The 23,322-nt window shown below is 34.3% G+C and overlaps 1 protein-coding gene and 1 pseudogene across 1 annotated transcript; both read right to left on the reverse strand.

Moving 5' to 3' along the window:
• Positions 1 to 4,398: 4,398 nt before the first annotated feature.
• LOC104906999 (uncharacterized) lies at positions 4,399 to 6,918 on the reverse strand (annotated as a pseudogene).
• Positions 6,919 to 16,333: 9,415 nt separating this feature from the next.
• Positions 16,334 to 19,937, reverse strand: LOC104906981 (50S ribosomal protein L18, chloroplastic). Its single transcript, XM_010695829.4, has 3 exons — positions 19,667 to 19,937; positions 17,042 to 17,203; positions 16,334 to 16,756 (listed from the first exon to the last, which is right to left on the reverse strand). Exons 1-3 carry the CDS (start codon positions 19,856 to 19,858, stop codon positions 16,607 to 16,609), a joined length of 504 nt encoding a protein of 167 aa, XP_010694131.1. The 5' UTR covers positions 19,859 to 19,937; the 3' UTR covers positions 16,334 to 16,606.
• Between the last annotated feature and the right edge of the window lie 3,385 nt (positions 19,938 to 23,322).

Raw genomic sequence — 23,322 nt, forward strand, 5'->3', positions numbered from 1 at the left:
TGTTGTGTAAACAACAAACCAGACTCCCCCTGAGATGTAGTTTGAGAAACATTAGCAGCCATTCTAGTGTTTCCTTGTTATTTCCCAACCTTTGTCCATAACTTCCTACATGCTCCTTCTGAGTCACTCCTTGCTTTCCATGTTTGGGATGCCACTCTGAAAATTGTCCAGTGGTGCGTGTACCAACATTTTTCAGGAATGTGACCCTTTTTTCACACACCTTGCAAGTAACAACATCTTTATCATTCACTACTTTAATAAACATGGCAGACATCTCCATTTCAACCTTAGGTGTCTTTAAAACTTCTCTTTGAGACTCTTCTTGCTGTAAGACTAAGCAAGCACTCTCTACTATAGGTAGAGGATCCATCATAAGCAACTGACTTCTCAGAGTTTCATATTTTGAGTCTAAGCCATTCAAAAACTGAAACAGCCTAGATTCTTCCTTATGTTTGTTTATAGTATCAACAAACTTCTTTACTTTCTCAATAGGGTTACTTATCATAGTTAGCAGGTTCATACACTCAAGTTCTTCTCATATCATGGTGAGAGTGGTGTAATATTCGTTTCTAGTACTTAAGTTTTGTTTAGTTTCATACAAATCTTTGTTTAGTTTGTATTTCTTAGAGCAATTGGTCAAAGCAAATTTGACTTCTAGTTGTTTCCATATATCTTGAGTTGAGTTAACATACAAGATGTTTTTTTTATGGCCGGAGAAACATTATTGTGAATCCATGCCACTACCATGTTGTTACATATTTCCCAAAGTTCAGATTTTACCTCATCACCTGGATCTTTGTCAGCACGTCCAGTAACAAATCCCAACTTTCTTTTTGAAGACATGTTGATTTCCATGCTCCTCCTCCAGGATCTGTAATCTCAAGCTACTTGAAGCTTATCCACTATAATGGATGTTGCTCCATCTGAAGGATGAAGAAAGAGAGGCTTTTGAATGTCTGAAAAATTAAATCTTGACATTTTTAGAGATAAGCAAAGAATAGAAGAAGGAGAGGCTCAGAGATTATAGAAGGAAGAAGAAAGAACAAGAAGAAGAAAGAACTTATTTCGGGATTTTGACAAGCAATTCAGGATTTTTAACACAGCAATCCTATAGTGAGATCAACACTTGGTTGCTCTGATACCATAACAACAATATTAATCCCGGATTGTGGTCACCAAATGCATCTAACTGTAGTGAACAGATGAATAGAGAAAGAGAAGATGATATTGGCAGAGAAATCTTGAGGAGTAAAATATTGTATTGCTAATTAACCCTTGTGCTCAACAGCTAGAAGATCAGTACAACATATAGGCTAGGAAGAAGACAAACTACCTGATCACCTTGATTACTGAAGGACAAAAACTATAGCTTGTAATGAGCACTCATTCTCATGCTAACAGACTAGAAAATACAGAGAATATTCATAGCAATAGAAGATATTCTTAGCAGCAAAATAATACACCTCAGCACAAGTAAAAAATACTTTTATTTATACTTTTCCCTCTTAATATTATAACTCTACAGGAATGGTTATATAACTCTAATTAGTAATTGCTATAACTATAAAGAATTGCTTATGTTTTCAATTATTAGATTTAAAATCTAATTTTGCATATTTTCCGATTTACTAATTATCGTGAGTTTGTTTGGTTATACTTCCATTGAAATGATTTCCAAGCTTATTTTAATTTGAGTATGTATAATGTTGGTTTTGCAACATGGGTGTTTTCTTATTAGATAATTTGTTGAAGGCTAATGTTGTATGATGCTCTGCCACTTTGATTGAGAGGGAATAAATTTTGCTCTACATAGCAAATACCATGTGCAAAGGAGGAATCTAGAGTCTATGGAATTAAGTTTTTACTAGTACTTTTTTCTGTTATGGGAATTATAAAGCCTCTATATAGTATTTATAGGAAGTAGTACTAAGCATAGAATTAAAACTCTCATGTTACGTTACAGAACGGTCGTTCTGTAAGGAATTTTGGATTTGGCATTTCGCGAAATCCCATTGCGAAGCCCCATAATAAAATTCACATACTTCTTGCCGCGTTGTCCATTCCGTAAGGCGAACTCGCCGCGTTAGAACGCTTTTATCCCCGAAACATCCCTTCTTTTCAAATATTGGCCAAATTCCTTTTATGATTTAATTATATAGTTGATGGAACATGATATTCTATTAGATATTATATTATGTTGTAATAATGCTTCATAAACTAAAAAAATGAAAATAAGGTTGAAACATAATTTTCTGAATTTTTTTAAAAATAACTCATGTTGCGTCGGCCGCAAAACGTTCTATTTCCCCGTTACTAGTCGTTCCCGCGAACGCGACTGCGTTTTTTTCCCCTAGTACGAAGAGTTACGCTAATGTTTGATTAGAGTTATATAAACTAGTAGTTAGAGTTATGGAAATAATTAATTAGAGTTATAAGTACTTGTAATTAGAGTTACGCCAACGTTCTGTTGGTGTTATAAGAATTTTTACTTGGAGTGACGCCAAAGTTTGATTTGAGTTATACAGATTAGTAGTTAGAGTTGTATAAACACTTCATGGGAGTAATATGAAGTATCAGTTTGAGTTATGCCAACATTTGATAAGACTTATGTGAACTTACAATTAGAGTTGTGTCCCGGCTTGAGATGTTGTCACATTTGTATGAAGAGGTATCTATATTAAGGAATTTGAATTATGACAGAAAGATTATTGCGTAATCAATTATTAAGAGGTATCGAAATTGAAGGGGGCTTGTTTTTATCATTTGTTACGCTTGTCCAAAGCTTATTGAAAGGTTGAAAGAAAGAGTTGATAATGTTAAGGTACTACTCACCGAGTCACCATCATTATCTCTTGCCTGCTCAACATTTTTTTCTTCTCTTTCTTATTTTACTCCTTTAACTGCAGGTGCTGGAGGTAGATAGATACTAATGAGGTAAGTTAGGATACTTTGCACTTTTTTTAGTCTTTGGCTCTTGATTATTTTGAACTACAACCATCCTACCGAGATGGACTTTTAAGTATGGTGACTTTAATGTGAAGGATATACTCTTGTATTAAGTTTAGTTGTGACTATAATGTACTACCAAATATAGACTATATGGAGATTCAGTTATAGTTTGTAACACTATTTTGTTTTTCCTATTAGCTTTTTCTATCTATAAAAACTCTAGTACATTGTAAAGGGAAGGACTTTGGGGGTTTATAGATTCAAAGTGGTTACACATGTAATACTTGTGTATTAGTGTTAATAGTCTCAAAAGTCGACTATCATTGGTAGCCAGCCATAAACTAAGTGATAATCTCCTGATTCTTTGATGTCCTTTTAATGTATGTTTCACAAATTTAGGTGCTCAGTTGGTTTTTGTAAATTTTTATGATTTTGGTTGAAAATAAAGTGTCATGTTGAGGTGAATCTAAACATATATGCTGGATCATTAAGGATCCTACAAAGATACTCGAGGTGAAATGAAGAATATGAGTAACAAAGGTATTTGTTTGTTCTTTGAGTAGTAGATTGTTAGAATGAATATAGTTAGTTGTGAATCATCCAATTGTGCCACATGGCTGCAGGAAAGTGCAGCCACAACAGAATTCCCAACACCTAAATTAAAAGCTTAATTCCTTTCTCTTGCATGGGTGTTTGAAACCGAAGCGTTGTACACTAAAACTAAAATTGAAACCTATTAGCTCAAATGGAAGAGCGTTGTGCCATGCACAAGATGTGTGTTCGATTCCCACATAGGTTATGATATGACAATTAGAACCCTAGATATCAAGTAGAAGAAATTGAGTACAATAAGACTCAAGTACACAAACTAAAAATAAAATATCATTATTTTGACTCAAACTAGTGTCATTTTCTTTTACCACATTATCAAGTCAGCCTTAAGAGCAAAATTACATCTAAAAGCTGAACAAGACCATGTAAATAAGAATTGCACAAAGCATATTAAACAATAAGAGCTTGTGTGGGAGTCGAACCCACATTTTTGTATATTTGCACACACTAGTGGAAAAATAAGGAAGGGCTGCAGTTAAAACAGTCATAAGGGCTGCATTTTTTGCCAGCAGCCCTTTCCATAGCAGCCTTTCAATAGAAAAGAAGGGTTGCGGTTCAGGTCAAAAACGCAGCCCTTCTTAGCTCGAAGGGCTGCGTTTAAGGCTTAAACCGCAACCCTTCTTCAAGTGAAGGGCTGCGGTTTTAAGCCTAAAACGCAGCCCTTTGAGCTAAGAAGGGTTGTGTTTTAGGCTTAAAACCGCAGCCCTTTGTACTTTTTTTCTAAAAAAAAAAATCTGCCAGCCTTTCCTACCACCCACCACCCACACCCACCTCTAGACTCCCCCATCCCTGCCCCCCACCCCTGCACTTCCCCCCAGCCACCCCCTGTCCAAAGGGTAAACTAACATAAAAACTGTTGTCACTTCCACCAATTCCTTAACTACTAATGCATAATACATTCTTGTATTCCAATATCAAAATCCGAGAACATCAACAACACCAGAATAACATCATAATATCCCAAAAAAAAAGAAGGTCAAAACATAACAAGCATAGAAAAAAGAGAATAAATCAAGAAACAAGGGTAAGCAATCAAGCCACGATGTTCAGAAGCTCCCAATTCATCAACCGCCAAAAGCCGAGAAGAAACCCTAGTTGCGCAAATGACAAAAATAGCAGCAACAACAAAACCAGTCGTTGTTCCAGTAGGAGGTAGAAATAAGGAAGCAGCAGAGTAAATAACAACGGGCATCAAACAATAACCAACAACACTAAATTAACAGTAAAGATCCAAATTCCCATTTTTACCAACAAGAAAATTCAAGATGGAGTAAAGAAAAATCGAGGAAATTGCAATCCAGCCCAAAATAACACCGAACTGGACCTTCCCGGCAAGCAACTGAAAAAGCCCAAAAGCAATGTAATAGACAAATGGGCCGGAGAGATCAGGGTCTGAGTGGAGAGATGGGTCGACCCGGATAGGGTTGAGTAAGGATCGGGTTTTAAGCCAGATTAAGGTGGGGTTGATTTTGAGTTCTTCGAGGAGAGGAGGTTCGTCGTGGAAGAGACCGGAGGAGGAGGATGAAGCAGTGTCGTTTCGGAGGTGTGGAGGTGGGAAGGATGATGTGGAGGATGACGTGGCGGCGGATCCAATTTCGAAGGACATGAAAGGGATGGAGGAAGAGGAAGGACGAGGGGGTTGAAACGGGGCCGTTGGGAGACGATGTTGTTGGAGCATGGTTGGAGGACTAGTACTGGTAGGACCCCCTTCGTTGGTAGCCGACGATGGACCTAATGATGGGAAGGAAACCGGGGGGATTGTGAATTCCCTTTCCTTAGGAGTTGAGACTTGAGAGAGAAGTGGTGTGAAACAGTAAAAGATTTGTTTGTAAAAGACGGACTTTTGATTTATAGCAGTGTTAACCGCTAATAGGGTTGCGGTTAGCTCAAAAACCACAGCGCTTCTTACAGTACGAATGGCTGTGTTTTCTTGTTAACCGCTACCCTTCCAGCGCAGCCCTTCCTTTTTTCCCCCTAGTGACACACAAGATTCTACCAATTGAGCTAATAGGCTATCAAATTGCAAGCATACTTCCAATACCGAGCAAACACCATTAAGTCAAGCCAAGTGCCTTAACTCATCATAGAGTAGTCATATTGTCATAACTCTAGTGAGACATTGGTATAACTCTAAGGTTATAACTCTACAACTCTAGACAAATGTTGTTATAATTCTAATTAGTACATCATGTAACTCTAAACAATTATTTATACAACTCTTAAATACTACTTCCTACAACTTTAAACAAGTCTTGACATTACTCTAACTATTAGTTATGATAGCTCTAAATAACTGTGGACATAACTCTAGTTACTACCTGTAACTTTAAACAAACGTTGCTAAAACCCTAAATACTACTTCTTCAACTCTAAAGAAGTATTTGTATAACTCTGATGACTTCCTATAAACTCTAAAAAGATTATATGTAACTTTAAACAAGCATTCATATACTCTAAAGAAGTATTGTTATAACTCTATTTAGTTCATCCTATAACTCTAAACAAATGTTGTTATAACTCTAATTAGTAGTTCCTATAATTCTAAACAAATGTTGGTGTAACTCTAATTAGCACTTCCTATAACGACTCTAGACAAGCATTGGTATGACCGTAACTACTACTTTATACAACTCTAAATAAGTGTGTACATAACTCTAATTACTACTTCCTTTAACTTTAAACAAATGTTGTTAAAATTCTAACTACTACTTCTACAACTCTAAAGAAGTATTAGTATAACTGTAGTGACTAGTTCCTATAAGTTCTAAATAAGATTTGGTATAACTCTAGTGACTAGTTCCTATAAGCTCTAAATAAGATTTGGTATAACTCTAAACAAGCATTGCCATAACTATAAAGGAGTATTGCAACAACTCTGATGAGTTCTTCCTATAACTCTAACAAATATTGTTATAACTCTAAAGAAGTATTGACACAACTCTAATTAATTCTTCCTATAACTCTAAGCAAATGTTGACATAACTCTAATAGTTTTCATAGTTCAAATGAATACAACACACCAAAGGAAATCGGGGAAACAACAAAGAATGATCAAAATTCAAATCACAGTTCTACTCGAAGAATCCAAACTTTGCAAATTCGTAGTTTATAAACCGAGAAAGGATACAAAAAATGATCAAAGTTCACAATACTCTTTATTCAATTTCAACTCAAAGCCACCCAATGTTCATAATACTCAACTGCACTACTTCTGATTACAATGTCAACAAAAGGAAAAACAAATTCAGTTATCGTTCTTAATGAAAATAATTTACAAGAAAAAGTGTTTAACGAGAAGAGTAGTTCCAAAAAGAGATATTATACTATAACACAAATAATCTATACCTGCAGATTCATTGCAATGACTGGTCAACTTTGATGGTGATTGACGATTCTCTGCTGACAAGTACGTTCTTAGAGAGGCCGACGATATCGGCGAAGCCGAGACATTCGCTACCGTAGAAAATCGGGGAAGAGTAGAGACGTTTCGGCACTTATTGTAGCGCTAGTGAATTGATCAATCAAACAAAGCTCATAATCGAATTTCCTGCAAAAGTTGTTGACTGATCAGTGATGCTAAACGAGAAGAAGAAGAAGAAGAGGGAGAGGAGTTTGTGTGGAGGAGAGAGAAAATATGGTATGTTGATTTATTAATTCTTTCTCATTTCTTACCTAAATTCCTTTCTCACATGATCTTGCCTCTATAGAATTGAGTTCAGGTGAGAATGATGTTTTACATGAGAAGTGAGAATAAATACCAACCCTTAGATCATTCCTCATTTAATGGGTAAGATTAAAAACTAAAGCAAACTAAAATCCCTAACTAGCAACCCTTCTCACGCATAACCTTTTTTTATTCTCTCTTCTCTCTACTAGTAGAATAAATGCTATTTGCTGCGGTGATATTGCTGCGGTTTTACCCATACGCAGCAATATATCACGTAAAAAGAAAAAGAAATATATAAAATAAAAATATTGCTGCGGTTTTGGCCAAAAACCACAGCAATATAGTATCACCATAATTTTTTTTGAAAAAAGTTGACAATTTGACCTGACATATTGCTGCGGTTTTTGTCAAAAACCGCAGCAATATATTAAAATATTACTATTTTAATATATTGCTGCGGTTCTTGACAGAAATCGCAGCAATATTATTAAAAAAAAGGTATAAAAGACACATATCATCAGTTAGGGTTTCTTTCCCCCTGATTTCTCCTCACAACAGTCACAAGCCGTTATCTCTCTTCCTCTACCTCCTCTCAACCTCTCTCTCCCTCTAAAGCGCCGTTCTCTCTCCCTCTACAACATCTCTTCTGCATCTCTCTCTTCCTCTACATCATCTTTCTCTTCGTCGACTGCCGTTATCTCTTCGTCGACCGCCAATCTCTCTTCGTCGACCGCCGTTATTCGTCGGCTTTTCTCTTCCTCGACCGCAAGTTGTCGTCACGCGTTCCTTCCTCGACCGCAAGTCGTCGTCACGCGTTCCTTCCTCCACCGCAAGTCGTCGTCACGCTTTCCTTCCTCCGCCGCAAGTCGTCGGCCATTCGCAGAAGCCGCCTCCGACGACTTCCTTCTCGCTGTTCGTATTCACCAGACGAAGATTATTTTCTTCGCTCAACCTCTCCGCCGGATGTATTCTTTGTTTTTTGTAATTTTTTTTCATTTTTTATTTTAATTTTCGATTTAGATCGACAATAACTTCTGTATTTTCAACTTTCTTCATTTTTTTATTTTAGTTTTCGATTTAGATCTAACAAATAATAACATCTGTATTTTCTACTTTCTTCCTTTTTTATTTTAATTTTCGATTAGATCTAACAAATAATAACTTCTGTATTTTTTAATTTAGATATGATGTTTATGATTCTCTGGTTGATATTTTATGAACATATATGTTAGTGTTGTTGAAATACATTTTCTGGTTGTAATTAAGTAGTATTTTCGCTGGTTGATATGACCAGATGTTTCAGTTATTTTTATTTTTTATTGCATTTTTAAGTACTTTTAACATTGAAGATTTTAATTTCAAAAAAAAAAATTTTTTGAAAAAGCATACATATTGCTGCGGGTTTGGTCCAAAATCGCAGCAATATGTGCACTTTTTTAATATTAAAAAAATACATATTGCTGCGGTTTTATGGGTAAAACCGCAGCAATATGTTTAAATATTGCTGCGGTTTTAAACCGCAGCAATATATTTATTACCTATTGCTGCCCTCTTAATTGCTGCACGGCCAAAACCGCCGCAATAGGGCACTTTTTAACCGCAGCAAATAGCTTTTCAGTTACTCTGCTTTCATGAGTCAGTTACGTAATTTTTTTGTCAATATCAATTCAGTGAATTTTGTCCCTGATTATCAGTGAAATTTAGAACTCAAGATTAGTTCTACAATATTGGGAGAAGAAGGTTACTAGTATTTCGTTAAAATTTTCGTTTGTTATTGGACAAATTTGTTTTATGAACCTGATGATATTATATGAATAGAACTGATCAAGTTATTCCACAAGGAATTCATGACTAAGATCATGTTTTTTTCAATTTGGAGTTTGTGGAAAAAGCTTCAATTCTCCGTCGAAAGCCACTTAAGAAGTAAAAATCTTCAATTTTCTAATGTATTGTAATTTCTTTCAAGTTCTCTTTTGTGTTTTCTCTTATTGATTCTCTTTCACATGGTGATTTTTTACCACCTATAGCATTGGACATCGGTAATTATACACGAAGATACAGTGATTCTTTTTTTTTTGTTGAGATCTTCACTGCTAGTTTCCATAGTTGATCCCATGTTGATTTGCTTTAGTTTATTCCTTGTGCAGAAGTTTATATGATGAGCAATACGTTATGTTTATCAAGAACGTATAATGCATTACATCTATGTTATGTATATCAGTTTGAAGTTAATCTATCATATAAACATTAGAAGTGCAATATAAGTAATTAAGCTACCCACAAATATACTTGATTAGAGTTATACCAACCTATAATTGTTTAGCATTACAGTAACCAGCAGTTGGAGTTATAGCAATATGTACATATAAAATATTTTAAACAATTCATTGCAATTTTTTTGACCATAGTGTATGCAATGATTATATTCTAACAATGAGATTGGTTGTTAATTATAAGTTCCTATAACTCTAATCAAGTGTGAGTATAACTCTAATCAAGTGTGAGTATAATTCTAATCGATAATTCTTATAAAGACAAATCTTGTTACAACACTTAAATACTACTTCCTATAACTATGGAAAATATTGGTATAACTCTTACGAGTAGTTCATATAACTCTAAAAAAGAGTTGGCATAACTCCGAACAAGCAATGTTATAACTCTAAACACATATTGCTAAAATAAAAAATCCAAATAGTGAGTTAGCACTAGTGTAACTCTAATTAGTAATTCATATAACTCTTATCAATTACTGTTATAATCAATCATATAAATAATATTCAAATTAGTATTTATTATAAATCTAAACAAATATTGTTCTAAACCAATGTAGTTATAACTCTACTTAATATTCAAACTAATCTCTCGTAAACATACATAGATCCCCGCCATTTGATTAATTAAATTACTCATACATATCTTGATAAGAGTTATGTCAATATTTGCTTCGAATATTTAATTAGAATTATATGATATTTTTTAATTAGAGTTATGTCAAAACTATTTAAGAGTTATACAAACTAGTATCTAAAGTTAAGCTTATATTCGATTAGAGTTATAAGAACTTGTATGTGTAGTTACGCAATATTTAATTACACCGTAACGAACTTGTACTACAACAATCCAATGCACCTTAAAAGAGATATGAAAATAAGTAAAAAAATATATCGATGGGTGTCTCCAAAAAATATCAAATAGTAATACTACAAGTGCACGGTACGGTGTCTTTAAATAAAGTAAATTCCGCTAATGTAATCTCCAACTAAGTAAAAGAAAAGACATAAGAAAATAAACTAATACAAGGTAGTTCGATGATTGCATATTGTAAAATTATGTTGCATCTCTAATACTAAAAAAAACCTGCCCAACTACTAGGAATCAATTATGTTGGAAACAACTCGAGTGAACTCTTGATCTCCGCATGGGGTGATGATTGTACTTCGTTTAGGTGGTGTGGAGAGACTTAACAACGCAATGTTTATGCTTTGGGAACCGTTACTAGTTCCTCCCTCTGCATATAAATTATAGATAATTTGTAAATCAACAATTTTTAATTCAAAATGTTGTACAGATAGAACCTATGGCAAATAATTCCTAAAACTCTAAACAACTGTGTGTATAACTCTAATCAATACTTCTTATAATTCTGAACAAATGTTGTTATAGGTATAACAAATACTTTCTATTGACTATGGGAAAGTATTGGTATAACTGTAATGACAAATTGGTATAGCTCTAAAACAGAGATGACATAACTCCAATCAAGCAATGCTATAACTATAAACATATATTGCTTAAATGATCACTCCAATTACTACTTCATATGATAATTCTAAACAAGTATTGATATAAATCAAAGTCACCCTACTAAATTATTTTTACATCTCAACAAATCGATATAAATTGAATTTTTTTAATCCAAATGTAAGAACATAAAGCACATAAAACACCCTATCTTACAACACACACTAAAATAAAATATTATGGCATTAAATACCCATATGGTTATACCTCTGGAAAGATTCCACTGGTAATTTCTTCCACTTATATACATACAAATAAGTTTAAACAAGTTAAATACAATGACTATATTACGACAATGATATGAGTTGTTAATTCTAAAGTTACTATAACTCTACATACTGTGGACATAACTCTAATCAATACTTACTATCATTTTAAAGAAATGATGTTATAACTCTAATTAATGTACTTCTTATAACTTTAAAAAAATATCAGTACAACTATTTTGAGTAGATCGTATAACTTCAAAAAGGAGATGGAATAACTCCGAACAAGCAATGCTATAACTCTAACTAATGATACCTACAACTTTACTTAATACTACTTAAAATTAATAATAGTGAAGTGATAAACATTACTGGAGAATGAATTTAATCTGTAGACATCACATCGAGCACAAAGCTAACTAATAATAGAGTTATAGCTTTCTGGATATAACAAGAAACAGAGAAGTTTCGAATTAGGAAGAAAACAAAACTACCATGAAACAAATTAATAAATTACGATGTCCAACATCAGATCAAGTATAAACGAGTGAAAATCTCCAAAATGAATCTCTATATCTTCCTCTATAATCATTGTCCATCAATGTTCAATGCTAGGTGGTAAAGAAACCACCATGTGAAAAGAATCAATAAGAGAAAAGCGAACATGATGAAAGAAATTACAATACATCCCATCAAAGACTTCATATTATATAATCCAACATAACCTCAACTCCAATACATGCGGTTCCATATAAATGATAAGTCTTCGTAATAGAAATAACCAAGTTCAATTTGGTGAAAAAAAATTAATATATGATTCTTCCATAACAGGTGGATTTTGTATTGATGGTGGTTTTTCCTCCAATTTTTTTATACTTGTTATACACTGTGAGATGATGTGCAGAATGAAATAAAAAAAAAATTGTAAAGAAATTTACTTGAGAGAATGAAACTTCAAGGGTTTCAAAAGGCTTATTACCGGTAAAAATACTCATTTGCTATACGACGCCCTAAATTTTACTACTATCGCCCTAAATACGTATATTTATACGTATTTTTTCATTTTCAGATTTTCCACCTTCTACCTTCACTTTTCTCCCCTCTTCTCCCACATCACATTGGACACCGGTAGAACACACCACCGTCGCCGGCCCACCGCCGCCGCCGCACAAGTACTGCCGCCGCACCACAGCGCCATAAGCCCACCCTCCTCTTCTCTCTGTTTCTTCTTGACAGATCTGAATTTTTTTAAAAAAAAAAAAAAAGGGGAGCGTCCACCATGGACGCCCCACCACCGGTGGAGGCGTCCTCGGCAGGCGCTCCACCACATGGTGAGGCGCCTGCCAAGGACGCCTCCACCGGTGGTGGGGCGTCCTTGGTGGGCGCCCTCTTTTTTTCTGAAATTTTTTTTTTTTAAAGAAAGGGGAGGCGTCCACCAAGGACGCCCCACCACCGGTGGAGGCGTCTTTGGCAGGCGCCTCACCATGTGGTGGAGCGCCTGCCAAGGACGCCTCCACCGGTGGTGGGGCGTCCTTGGTGGACGCCTTCCTTTAAAAAAAAAAAAAATTTCAGAAAAAAAAAAACAGTTGCGTGAATATTGCGTTGAGTGTTTGAGCTTTATTGCATTTATGGAGAAGATAGTGAAGTTGTTCATCTGTGTATTCATTAAAAGGTTGTTGGATTGTTGTAATGAATTTCTTACACTTTAAAGAAGATGAAGAAGAAAATGGGGAGGAGAGAAAAATTACCGTTCACGCTTTGTTTGAAGGATTGAGCAGAGGAGTGAGAAAGGGAGTGAGTTAAAGGGAGGAGAGATAAAAGCAAAATATATAAATACAGTATAAAAATACTGTATTTAGGGCGTTAGTAGGAAATTGTAGGGTGTCGTTTAGCAAAGCCCTAAAAATATGGTCTAACGAGATTACGAGAGCATCAATCTGAGGCGTGTATTTATGAATATCCTATGGTCTATATTCATTCTCATTTCTCATCTAAAAAGCTTTCTCACATGATCTTTTTTCGGAGTTACATCATTTTTTCATTAGAGTTACATCACTTATTCATAAGAGTTATAGCGCGTAAGATTCATTCTCATTTCTCATGTAAGTATTCATTCTCATATGAACTCACTTTTATATAAATATATATATATATATATATATATATATATATATATATATATATATATATATATATATATATATATATATATATATATAAGTTAAAAAAGTGATTTAATTAGTTAAGTGATGGCATATTTTATATAAACAAATGGAGAAATTTATAAATAGTCCAATAATACACAAAAAGACAAATTCAATTAATAAGTATAACGAAAGAATAATAAGATTTTATAGAGAAAATATAATTGTTGTTTACATTCTATATCCATGTGTGACATTAATATTATACATAAAAATTACCTATAATGATTTCGAGCTTGTTCACGAACTTTTGAGTGACCTTAAGGAGGCTTGGGCTCAGGCTCGGCTCGTTTAGGTCTCTATCAAATCTCGAACTTGAGTCAAACCCTCTCGAGCCGAACTTTGACCGGGCCGAGCTCAGATAATTTGCTAGACACTATGACTCATTAACACCCCTAAATATAATAATTTATGACATTATAGCTTTATTTCATGGTAAATTGATAATTTCAAATCCATCAAACTTTTACAAAAGTATGAGATATAACATTACTTCAGTTATAAGTTTGTTTCTTTCGTAACAATTAACACCATATTACTTACTATAAATTCTTATGTAACTCTTGACACATCTTAATTATAATTTTAAACTTAATCAATTAAGGTTCACTTGGATGGATCATTGCTATTTTTAATTACCTTATCAGCTTAATTACATTGATACATTGTATAATCCGTCATAAACCTTGTTTAGTTCAATTAGATGTAACTTATAAAGGATTAACTAAATTGGAGTGTTCTTATCTTGATTTATGTTATCGATTCACATTGACACAAAAATCTAATAATCATATACTCCCTCTGTATTTTTTTATCTTTCTCACTTAGAATCTTGACACTATTCACAATTAGAGAGAATCTTTTAGATTTTTCTTAATATAAAAGAAAAAAATATAGTCATGTGGGGTCTTGTTTAATTCGTCTCAGTGAGTACTTTACTAATATTCAATTATTATAATTTTTACAAATATGTAATGAAAGATATTTAATGGTATAAGTGCATTGGCAAACGTGCAAAGTCAAAGTAGGAAAGATAAAAAAAAATACAGAGGGAGTACTAACTTGTTTCACATCAATGTCATGTTTCTAATTCAAAATGGAGCACTGTTATCTTCAATTAGATTACTGGCTTATACTGATATATTCATGTAGTCTAATATCAACGTCTTTTAGTTTGACTTAGATGTATGAGTCTAAAAAATGATTATAACTTATTAACAATTAACTTAAATGGAGTATTCTTATCTTGATTTAGCTTACCAATTTACATTGAACATTGATATAATAATCCAATATCAATTTGCTTCACTCCAATATTATGTTCTAAAATCAAAATGGATACAACTTAATCTTATTTTAAATGGAGCACATTTATTTTCAATTCCTTTACCGACTTACGTTGATACATCCATCTAATCTAATATCAATTCTTTCAGTTAGACTAAGATGTATGAGTTTCAGATTGAACAGAACTTGTCAACAATTAACTTAAATGGAGTATTATTGTCTCCATTTAGCTTATCAATTCACATATATATTTTGATCTGATCCAATATTAACTTATTTTACATCAATTATATGTTTTTCAGTTTCCAAATGCATATAGCTTATTGAATAGTATATTTATATTAATCCATTGATCTAATATAGTTATAGTAAGGCATTAATCTAATCGACTTTCTATTTTGTATCTAACTCGTCGTTCGAGGAAGTTTATAAGAATTTATATTGATATGAGACGTCATTTTTAACCAAGCATTATGCGATTTGCATACAACTAAAAGTTTGAATAACGATTTATATAAAATTGTCTTATTCAAATTGTCGAATACTCCCTCCGTTTCCTAAATATCTTCCCTCTTTCCGTTTAAGTGCGTTTCCAAAAGATCTTCCCTCTTTTACTTTATTCCTTATTTGAAAAAAAATTTCCCTTCTTATCCTCTCATGTCTCTATCATATGGTCCACCATTACATTATTAATTCAATTTTACTCCCTTTCTCTCTCCTACTTTAACCCCTTTTTATTTGTTTATCTATTTTAACCCCTTTCTCTCTCCTACTTTACCCACCCCACACCCATACCAATGGATCCTCCTTGGTATCTATAGGAACAATAACAAGGAAGATCTTTAGGAAACGCAGGGAGTATATCAATAAGTACACATATATTGAACTTTCATAAACGTTTTTGGGAAGTACAATCGGCTTATTTCGAGGCAAGTGCCGAATTATATTTATTTGCATTGTCACGTTAATTTTAAACGAACCCGAAAAAGCATTTGGCCAAAACCCGACATGAAATTCCAATTTTTCCGAACGAATACAAGAATGTGACTAACTTCTACATGAACCAATGCGATTAGTCGAACTTATGTGATTTTCGTCAATAATTGAAATAAACTGAAACGAAATTGAAATTAACTGCAACGTATTTTAACTGCTATGAATTTAATCGTTGGTTTGTTTAACTGCTTGGTTAAAACTGGTTTAATTGCAACTGAATAGAAACTAGAAAGAAAAAACACTGAATTAAACTAAAGTGAAAAGTTTATTAACTGAACTGGACTGCTAATGAAACTTGTTTGTCCTTCTATGTTAAGCTACATACAAGTTTCACCATCTATGTTGGACTTTTCTTTTCATTTCAAGCACCTACACCAAACCCTCAATACTATGAAATGGGTATTAGCCTATGTAGATGATAGACATTTCATTTTGTTAAAAGGAAAGAAAGATCCTTTATTAGAAACCGAGTCTCACACTCGGACAAATACCCGTGTGTGGCACAAGTACTCAAGTTTGAGTAACATAGTCATAGGTTAGTAAAATCCACCAGTTTTGCTCAACACTACCAAATAAAATCACAAACTACTATTCGGATGCTAGCAACATATTAAAAAATGATTTAACTTAACAATCCCTCAAGAACCAAGCATAATTAGAGGGTCGCTACGGGCCACATAGCAGATATTTTGGAGCGTGAGGTTCCCCTTGCAAGTTCTGATTTTTGAACAAAATGATAATTTTTTTTAACACCATTCTTAGTCTAAAAGAAAAAAAAAATTGATTTTCTTCATGACAATTACGAGTTCTTTGCTTAGCAACTGAACTAAACCGAGCATTAAAAAAAATTGACAGAAAAGGGAATCTAGGTACAATTAACTTCAGAACTGGAGGCCATGTTCTCGCGCTGCATCAGCAAGGGCTTGAACACGTCCATGGTAAGGGTAACCACCTCGATCAAAGGCCACCTTCGTAATCCCTTTGTCCAAACAACTTTTGGCAATCATTTCACCTACCTTCTGCGCCACTTCCTGTCATTTAATAGAAGAAACTCAGTATAGCAATCAAGAACAATGGAACCAGTTAAAGTGTCCTCAAAAAAAAAAAGCAAAGAATAAGCATTTTGTGTAAGACTGTCACCAATCTCAAAAAATATAATTAACCAGTTCAGCAAGTTCATCCCGTTTCATCATGTTTTATCAAATTAGACAAGCAAGCCAGGTTTTCAAAGACTATGAGCAATTATAGAATCCTGACAAAAAAAAAAAAGCAACCAGAGATCCAGGACATTTTAGTAGTCATCTTAGTTTACTTACAACTGTGGGTCCTGATGTAAAGCTTGCTTCCTCTGAGATAGGTTTCTGCATTGTAGAAGCTGAAGCAAGAGTGTGCATTTTAGTATCATCAATCACTTGCACATAGAGATGCTTGTTGGAGCGGAAAACACAGAGTCTAGGCCTTTCGGGTGTCCCTTCTACCTGAGGATCAAATAAAAATGTGATCTCGACTCCCAAGACTATAAAGTTTGACTAAAATACAGAAGAACTTCTGCCCAAATTACAACTCTCATTCCAAAGAAGAATTGACATTGTGGGTAGGGGGAGGGGTTGAACAAGTTATGGGAGAACAATATCTGCTTAAGAAGACAAAAGAAACTACTCTAAGTCTATCCCATGTTCATGCTGCATCCTTTACGAGCTCATCAACTGAACCAGTCTTACCATTACAAAGGCTAGTGCATCAACAAATTCTGTTCTTAACTTGATCAGTTCAATTTAATCAAAGTGGATGCTATATTAGTATCCCTCACGTAAAGAATTCGACACTTTCCCAAGTCAACCACAGCAGCAGCCATTTCAAATATCCAGCATTAAGCATAATATGCACTTCTGTCACACAAAGCAAGTACTCAAGAAGACGCACATAAAAGTGGAAAGGAAGAGAAAATGAGGTACCCCTAAAAGTACATTAAGCATAAAACATCATTTAATGGTCATATAGTTTCTTACCTTCATTGTTAAATCAAATCCACCAATATTAGCTGGAAATATAAGGTCCAATATCAAGCATGATTAAAAACTGATATAGAAATAACCTCTCGAATGACTTTCTAGATCATAGGGTTCTTGACAGTGTAGATATTGATAAGTTTTGCACATATGACATTTGGCTATAGCTAGAATCATTCTTGCCTTGCCCCAGATTCGTCGAGTTAGCCAATTGTAGAACCAAGTAAAGAAACTATATCATCACTTAACTTGTCTTCCGATAATCTTTGAATAATAACGTGTTAATTCTGAGACACTTTCTACCATTGCATCAAGTGTCTGCGATATGCAAATAATGACCTATAATGAGTCTTATGAACTAGAAGTTGCCCATCAAGTCCTCTAACAGTACTCTCACGAAGTACTCCTGATGATCCTAGAAAGAGCTTATTTAGTATGCAGCCAATGTCTAATCAGTCCTCTAGTTAGCTTCGATTTGGTTGGATGAAAAGCATTTTCAATGGAAAATGATTTTCATGAGAACACATAATCTAGTAGACGAAACACGATATTCGTTTGTTTGGCTCCTTGCATAAAAGGTTTGAGAGAAAAGGAAGAATTGAAATGAAAGGGGGAGGATGGATGGAAGGAAGGTGAAGATTGAAGAATAGGGAGGAAACTGTGGTTCCCTTTCCTTTATGAAGGAAAATGTTTTTCATCCTTAGAAAACCTATTTTCCCCCAATGAAAACTATTTTCAACCCTCTAAAACCAAAAAAAAAAGAAAGAAAAATGGGAAAATCACCTTTTGGGGAAAATGTTTTTCATCCTTAGAAAACCTATTTTCCCCCAATGAAAACTATTTTCAACCCTCTAAAACCAAAAAAAGAAAAATGGGAAAATCACCTTTCGGGGAAAATGTTTTCCACCCAATCAAACACTCTCTTCGTGGATTGAAATCCCCTCTCGCACCATGTCAGCCACTAAAATTTCACATACACGAAAAGCAAGACTCTTAAACTTCCCCTGAAGAGAACCGATGGACTACCAACAATGAGAGAAACAAGATGGAGAAAGCAATCTACAGAGTTCCAAGCTAACCAAAATTAAGTCTATGGTTGCTAGTTGTTATATGCTATCTGCCACACCTTTCACCCACATGAAATCTTGGAATGTGAAATACTGGTGAAATGGCTCAACACCTATGAAGCACAGACACAGATGTGGTTTTGGAACGGAAACGTTTTGGAACGGAGGAAACCTCCAGACCTAGCCATTATCGAGCTTTATTAGCATGTAAACAGTTGGGATTTGAAGAATGGAAAGGGTTTCGTGCTTTCACAGCTTAAGACCGTCTTCTGATCAACATCATTTCACACTGAAAATGTTAATGCTCTAAAATGATTGCATAATTAAATAACTAAATCACCATTCAAAAAGAATTCCCTTACATCATCTGTAACTCCCACATTCATCATAACATTCCACATTCCAATACCTTCTATTTTTTGGGACATAATCATCAGACAGATTTGGGACATAATCATAAACTTCAGTAAAAAATCAACTTCCAATTTATAATTATATTTTCTTCCCTTTGCAATCAATATCACCATGTAGTAATTTCACAAGTACCACATTTTTTCACAATAATCTAGACTTTCTTCTACTTTTCTGGGACATAGCAATCAAGACCAAAAATTCAACATTTAATCACCAAAATCTTCACAATTTGCTTCATTTTCCAACCACTCTCACCATACACAAATACAAAATCTTCCTATCATCAAAAAAAGAGAGAAAATTTTCCAAAACAAACGAATTCTTCAACAAAGATTAAAGGGAAAATGTTACAATTCAAAACCCACAAAGCCACCAAAAAAAAACCCAGATATCAAATATAGTCAAAAACAATATAAACAAGTAATTTAAAAGAAAAGGAGGAAATATAGACCTTCTTCCTAACGCGAACATGGCGGGCAGTGCGGTCTTCACGGCGAGTATGAGCCTTAGCTTGGATAAGTGGGAGGTTTTGTGGGCGCAAAGTCACGAATTTGGGTGGCACAGAAATTTGCTGCGCAGCATAAGAAGAAGAAGCAGCTAGACTGCTATGGGAGAATGACAATAATGACGTTGAGGCAGCCATGCCTGAAATTTTCTCTGAGCTTCTCCACTCTTTTGCCTTCTATCTTCTTAACTTTTCAGTTTATCCTTTTTGTCATTCCCCCGCCTTTTTAATGTTGTGCACCTTATCCTACTTCTTTTCTTTTTTTTTTTCTTTTTTTTCCCGAGCCTGCGCCTTGAAATTAGTGATGGCCACTGGTGCGGCTGGGCGGGCTAGACCGTGGGCCGTCGTGGGCTGGGCGGGCCAGACTGTGGGCCGATGCGGGTTGGACTGAGATTTCACGGTCCAGGACCGGATCGTGAAATTTATGGGTTAGGTGGGCTGGTCCGCGGGATGAAAAATCTTGGCCCACACCGGTCTGTCACCGATTTTCACGGTTCGAAAAGCGATTCGTGGGTCTAATGGGCTGGACCGGGCTGGCGGGCCGGCATGAGAATTTTTTTTCAAAATTATTTAAGCATTGAAATTATTCATTATTGTTACATAAAATCTTGAAAATGAATCAAAATAAATACAATTTGATCAAAATATATCCAATTTGATTATAATATACACAATTTGGTTCAATATTTACTTGGACTGGGCTGGTCCGGATCATGGGCCAGGCTGGACCGATTTCGTGGTATGGGCTGGGCGGTTTTAGTAGCAAACTTCAGTGGGTTGGGCTCAAGAAATCTGGCACACGACCCATCCACCAATTTCACGGTTCAAGCTGGGCTGGACCGGGATTTTCGCGGGCCCGGACCATATGGCCCATGAGGTGGGTTGGGCTGGATGGGTTTGATTGGCCCGCACTGTTGGCCATCTCTACTTGAAATGCTAGATTGTCCAAGTCTTTTTTTTCCATACTAGTTGAAAATAAACCGAAATCGATAAGTTAACTAAAATTGATAAAATAAACCTAAAACTGATAAGGTGTTTGAACTGATTAGGTATATGACTAGCTTGACTATTTGCTAAAATTAGTTGCTTAAATTGATGAATTTATTTTGGCAAAATTAGTTATTATCAAGATTTTAAAAAGATTTTCCAAAATTTGAGTCATCTATTTTAAAAAGGTAAAAAAAAATGAATTTATCATTTAAGTCATTTTAACCATCTAAAATTTTATTTTAATTACTCCTCAAACACTACTAATCATCTTAGCACCTAAACTATGTTTGCAACTTATCATTTAAGGTAAGTAAAATGCTTCCCCATAAAACAGAGACATTCGATAGCTTGGAATAATTTTTCGTAATAATATAACAAGTTTTTTTTGGCAGTAAACACATCCAATCAACAAAAAACCCACTACTCATGACTTAAGGCCTTTTGTGGGTTACAAACCTCGAAACACAACAATTATTACAAAGCAAAACATTATTAGAGACATCATTACTAAACTTAGTACTGCAATATGACCAGCCAATACTTAAGTGACTTTTTTTTTTCCTTGGACAATAGTATACGCATGATGGAGGATCACCTCCTTTCTTTTCTTGTCTACAACCAAGAACCAATGTGCATCGACAAGCACAATTAGATGATAAACCAACACTAGTCTTATTCACAAGTTATTCGAGTCACCAGGTGTGTATTCACCCTACTCCCAAGGTTATTTTTTGCTTATTTAAACCTTTTACCATTCTGCAATTGTTTCCTCAGTTATAGATTTTCAAATGAGCAATAAAACAACCTTGAGTTTTCATGCTCATAGTATACTCGGGTGTATGATAAAAGTTGTAAAGGATCGGAGTTCATACATTGTACATCAGGGTGTACCATGTGCATGCTACACCCAAGACTAATTTTTACTCATTTAAAACTCTCATTTTTTAGTACATTGTGTTCATTTATATGATTTCAAATGCATAATGAGTTAAAAAAATAGCCTAGGGGTGTACCATGCTCACCTAACAACCGGGAGTATGATAAAATCTTTGGCGTGAGCATGGTACATGCAAGGCTACTTTTTCGCTTATGGCTCATTTGAGATCATTCAAATGAGCAACATGTATTGAAAAATGAGAGTACAAATAAGAAAAAAAAAAACATTGGATGTACCATGCACATGGTACACCAGCATGGAGGAACTCAATTAGCCAATTTAACCTTCTTTTAGGGTTTTAGGTTTTAACTTATTTTTATAAAAAATTCACTTTGCAGTTTTTTCACTACAAATTATATATGGACAATACTATGTTAACTACTTCTAAATTAATGCAAAATAGGCAATTTTTTTAGCTTTCTTTTTTCTTTTTTCTTTTTTTGAGGGAATTAGCTTTCTTTTTTCTCTATTGTTATAAGAAAAGTGCAAATTGTTAGGAGCTTTCGATAGCACCTAAAAGGCTAAAATTATGTGCTACTAAGCATTTTTTTTTTCCACATTATCACTATGACGGAGGATTTGCAAGTAATGAGTTATTGTTTTATCAAATTAGTCATGAAAGGTATTATGTCATAATGCTCCTCTCTCATTAGTAATAAACATATATTAATATATTCTTCTCTCTTTTTTTCAAAATTATTTGTAACATGGCGCTATATCACCTCAATTGTGAAGATTTGAACCCACAACCTCAAGTATGAAAGAAGATATCCAACCATTACTCCACCATATCATTAATGCTTTTTCAATCAAAATTAATGATGATATATGAATGAAAAACTTTTGAAATCCATATAATGAACGAGATGAATTTTTTAAATGAGTATGAGATGACTTATTTAACTACTATTAAATTGTAGTACAAAGAAACCTCGATGCATCGCCCGGGCCCAAATACTAGTAAAAATGTTAATTGGTGCAATCTTATGATACGTTATGCCGTATAAATATCAAATATGTACTATTGATTGTAAATGATCTTGCTGGTCATTTATGCTCTATTTTACAATTACTAAATTTACTCTACCAGTTTGCACAAGTTAAAAATCTAGTTTAATTAATTCACATAATTCATGCAAGTTGACGATGGTTGCAAAACAGGGTGAAGTATCCCCACTGTTAATGATGGCCACTGATGCGGGTTGTGCAGGATAGGCCGTGATCCCTAGTAGGTCGGGCTAAGATTTCACGGTCCAAAACCGGATCGTGAAATTCACAATTTAGACGGGCTGGTATACGAGATAAAAAATCTTGACCTACACCGGTTTGCTACCGATTTTCATGGTTCGGAGAGCGATTTTGGTGGTTCATGGGCCCAACGGGCTAACGGTCCGGCATGAAAAAAATTTTTATCTTTTTTTATTGAATCATTGAAATTATTCATTATTGTTACATAAAATATTTAAAATTAATTAAAATATATATAATTATTAATAATAATAAATAATTTCATATTTTTTGAATTTGATTGAATTAAAATATATACAATTTGATTAAAATACACATAATTTGGTTGAATAGTTACTTGAGCTAGACTAATTCATGGGTCAAGTTGGACAGATTTCGTAGACCGAGTTGAACAATTTTAATAGCGGGCTTTAGTGGGTTGGATTCA

The sequence above is a fragment of the Beta vulgaris genome, chromosome 3, assembly GCF_026745355.1.
Source record: "Beta vulgaris subsp. vulgaris cultivar EL10 chromosome 3, EL10.2, whole genome shotgun sequence".
Classification (NCBI taxonomy): Eukaryota; Viridiplantae; Streptophyta; class Magnoliopsida; order Caryophyllales; family Amaranthaceae; genus Beta; species Beta vulgaris.

Bases quoted from the DNA above. Each gene is read 5' to 3' on its own strand.
- LOC104906981 (XM_010695829.4), bottom strand. From the start codon at position 19,858: ATGGCTGCCTCAACGTCATTATTGTCATTCTCCCATAGCAGTCTAGCT. The intron at 17,204-19,666 runs GTCTATATTTCC...TTTGATCCTCAG, and splicing joins ATGTTCGCGTTAGGAAGAAG to GTAGAAGGGACACCCGAAAG. The intron at 16,757-17,041 runs GTAAGTAAACTA...ATTAAATGACAG, and splicing joins TTACATCAGGACCCACAGTT to GAAGTGGCGCAGAAGGTAGG.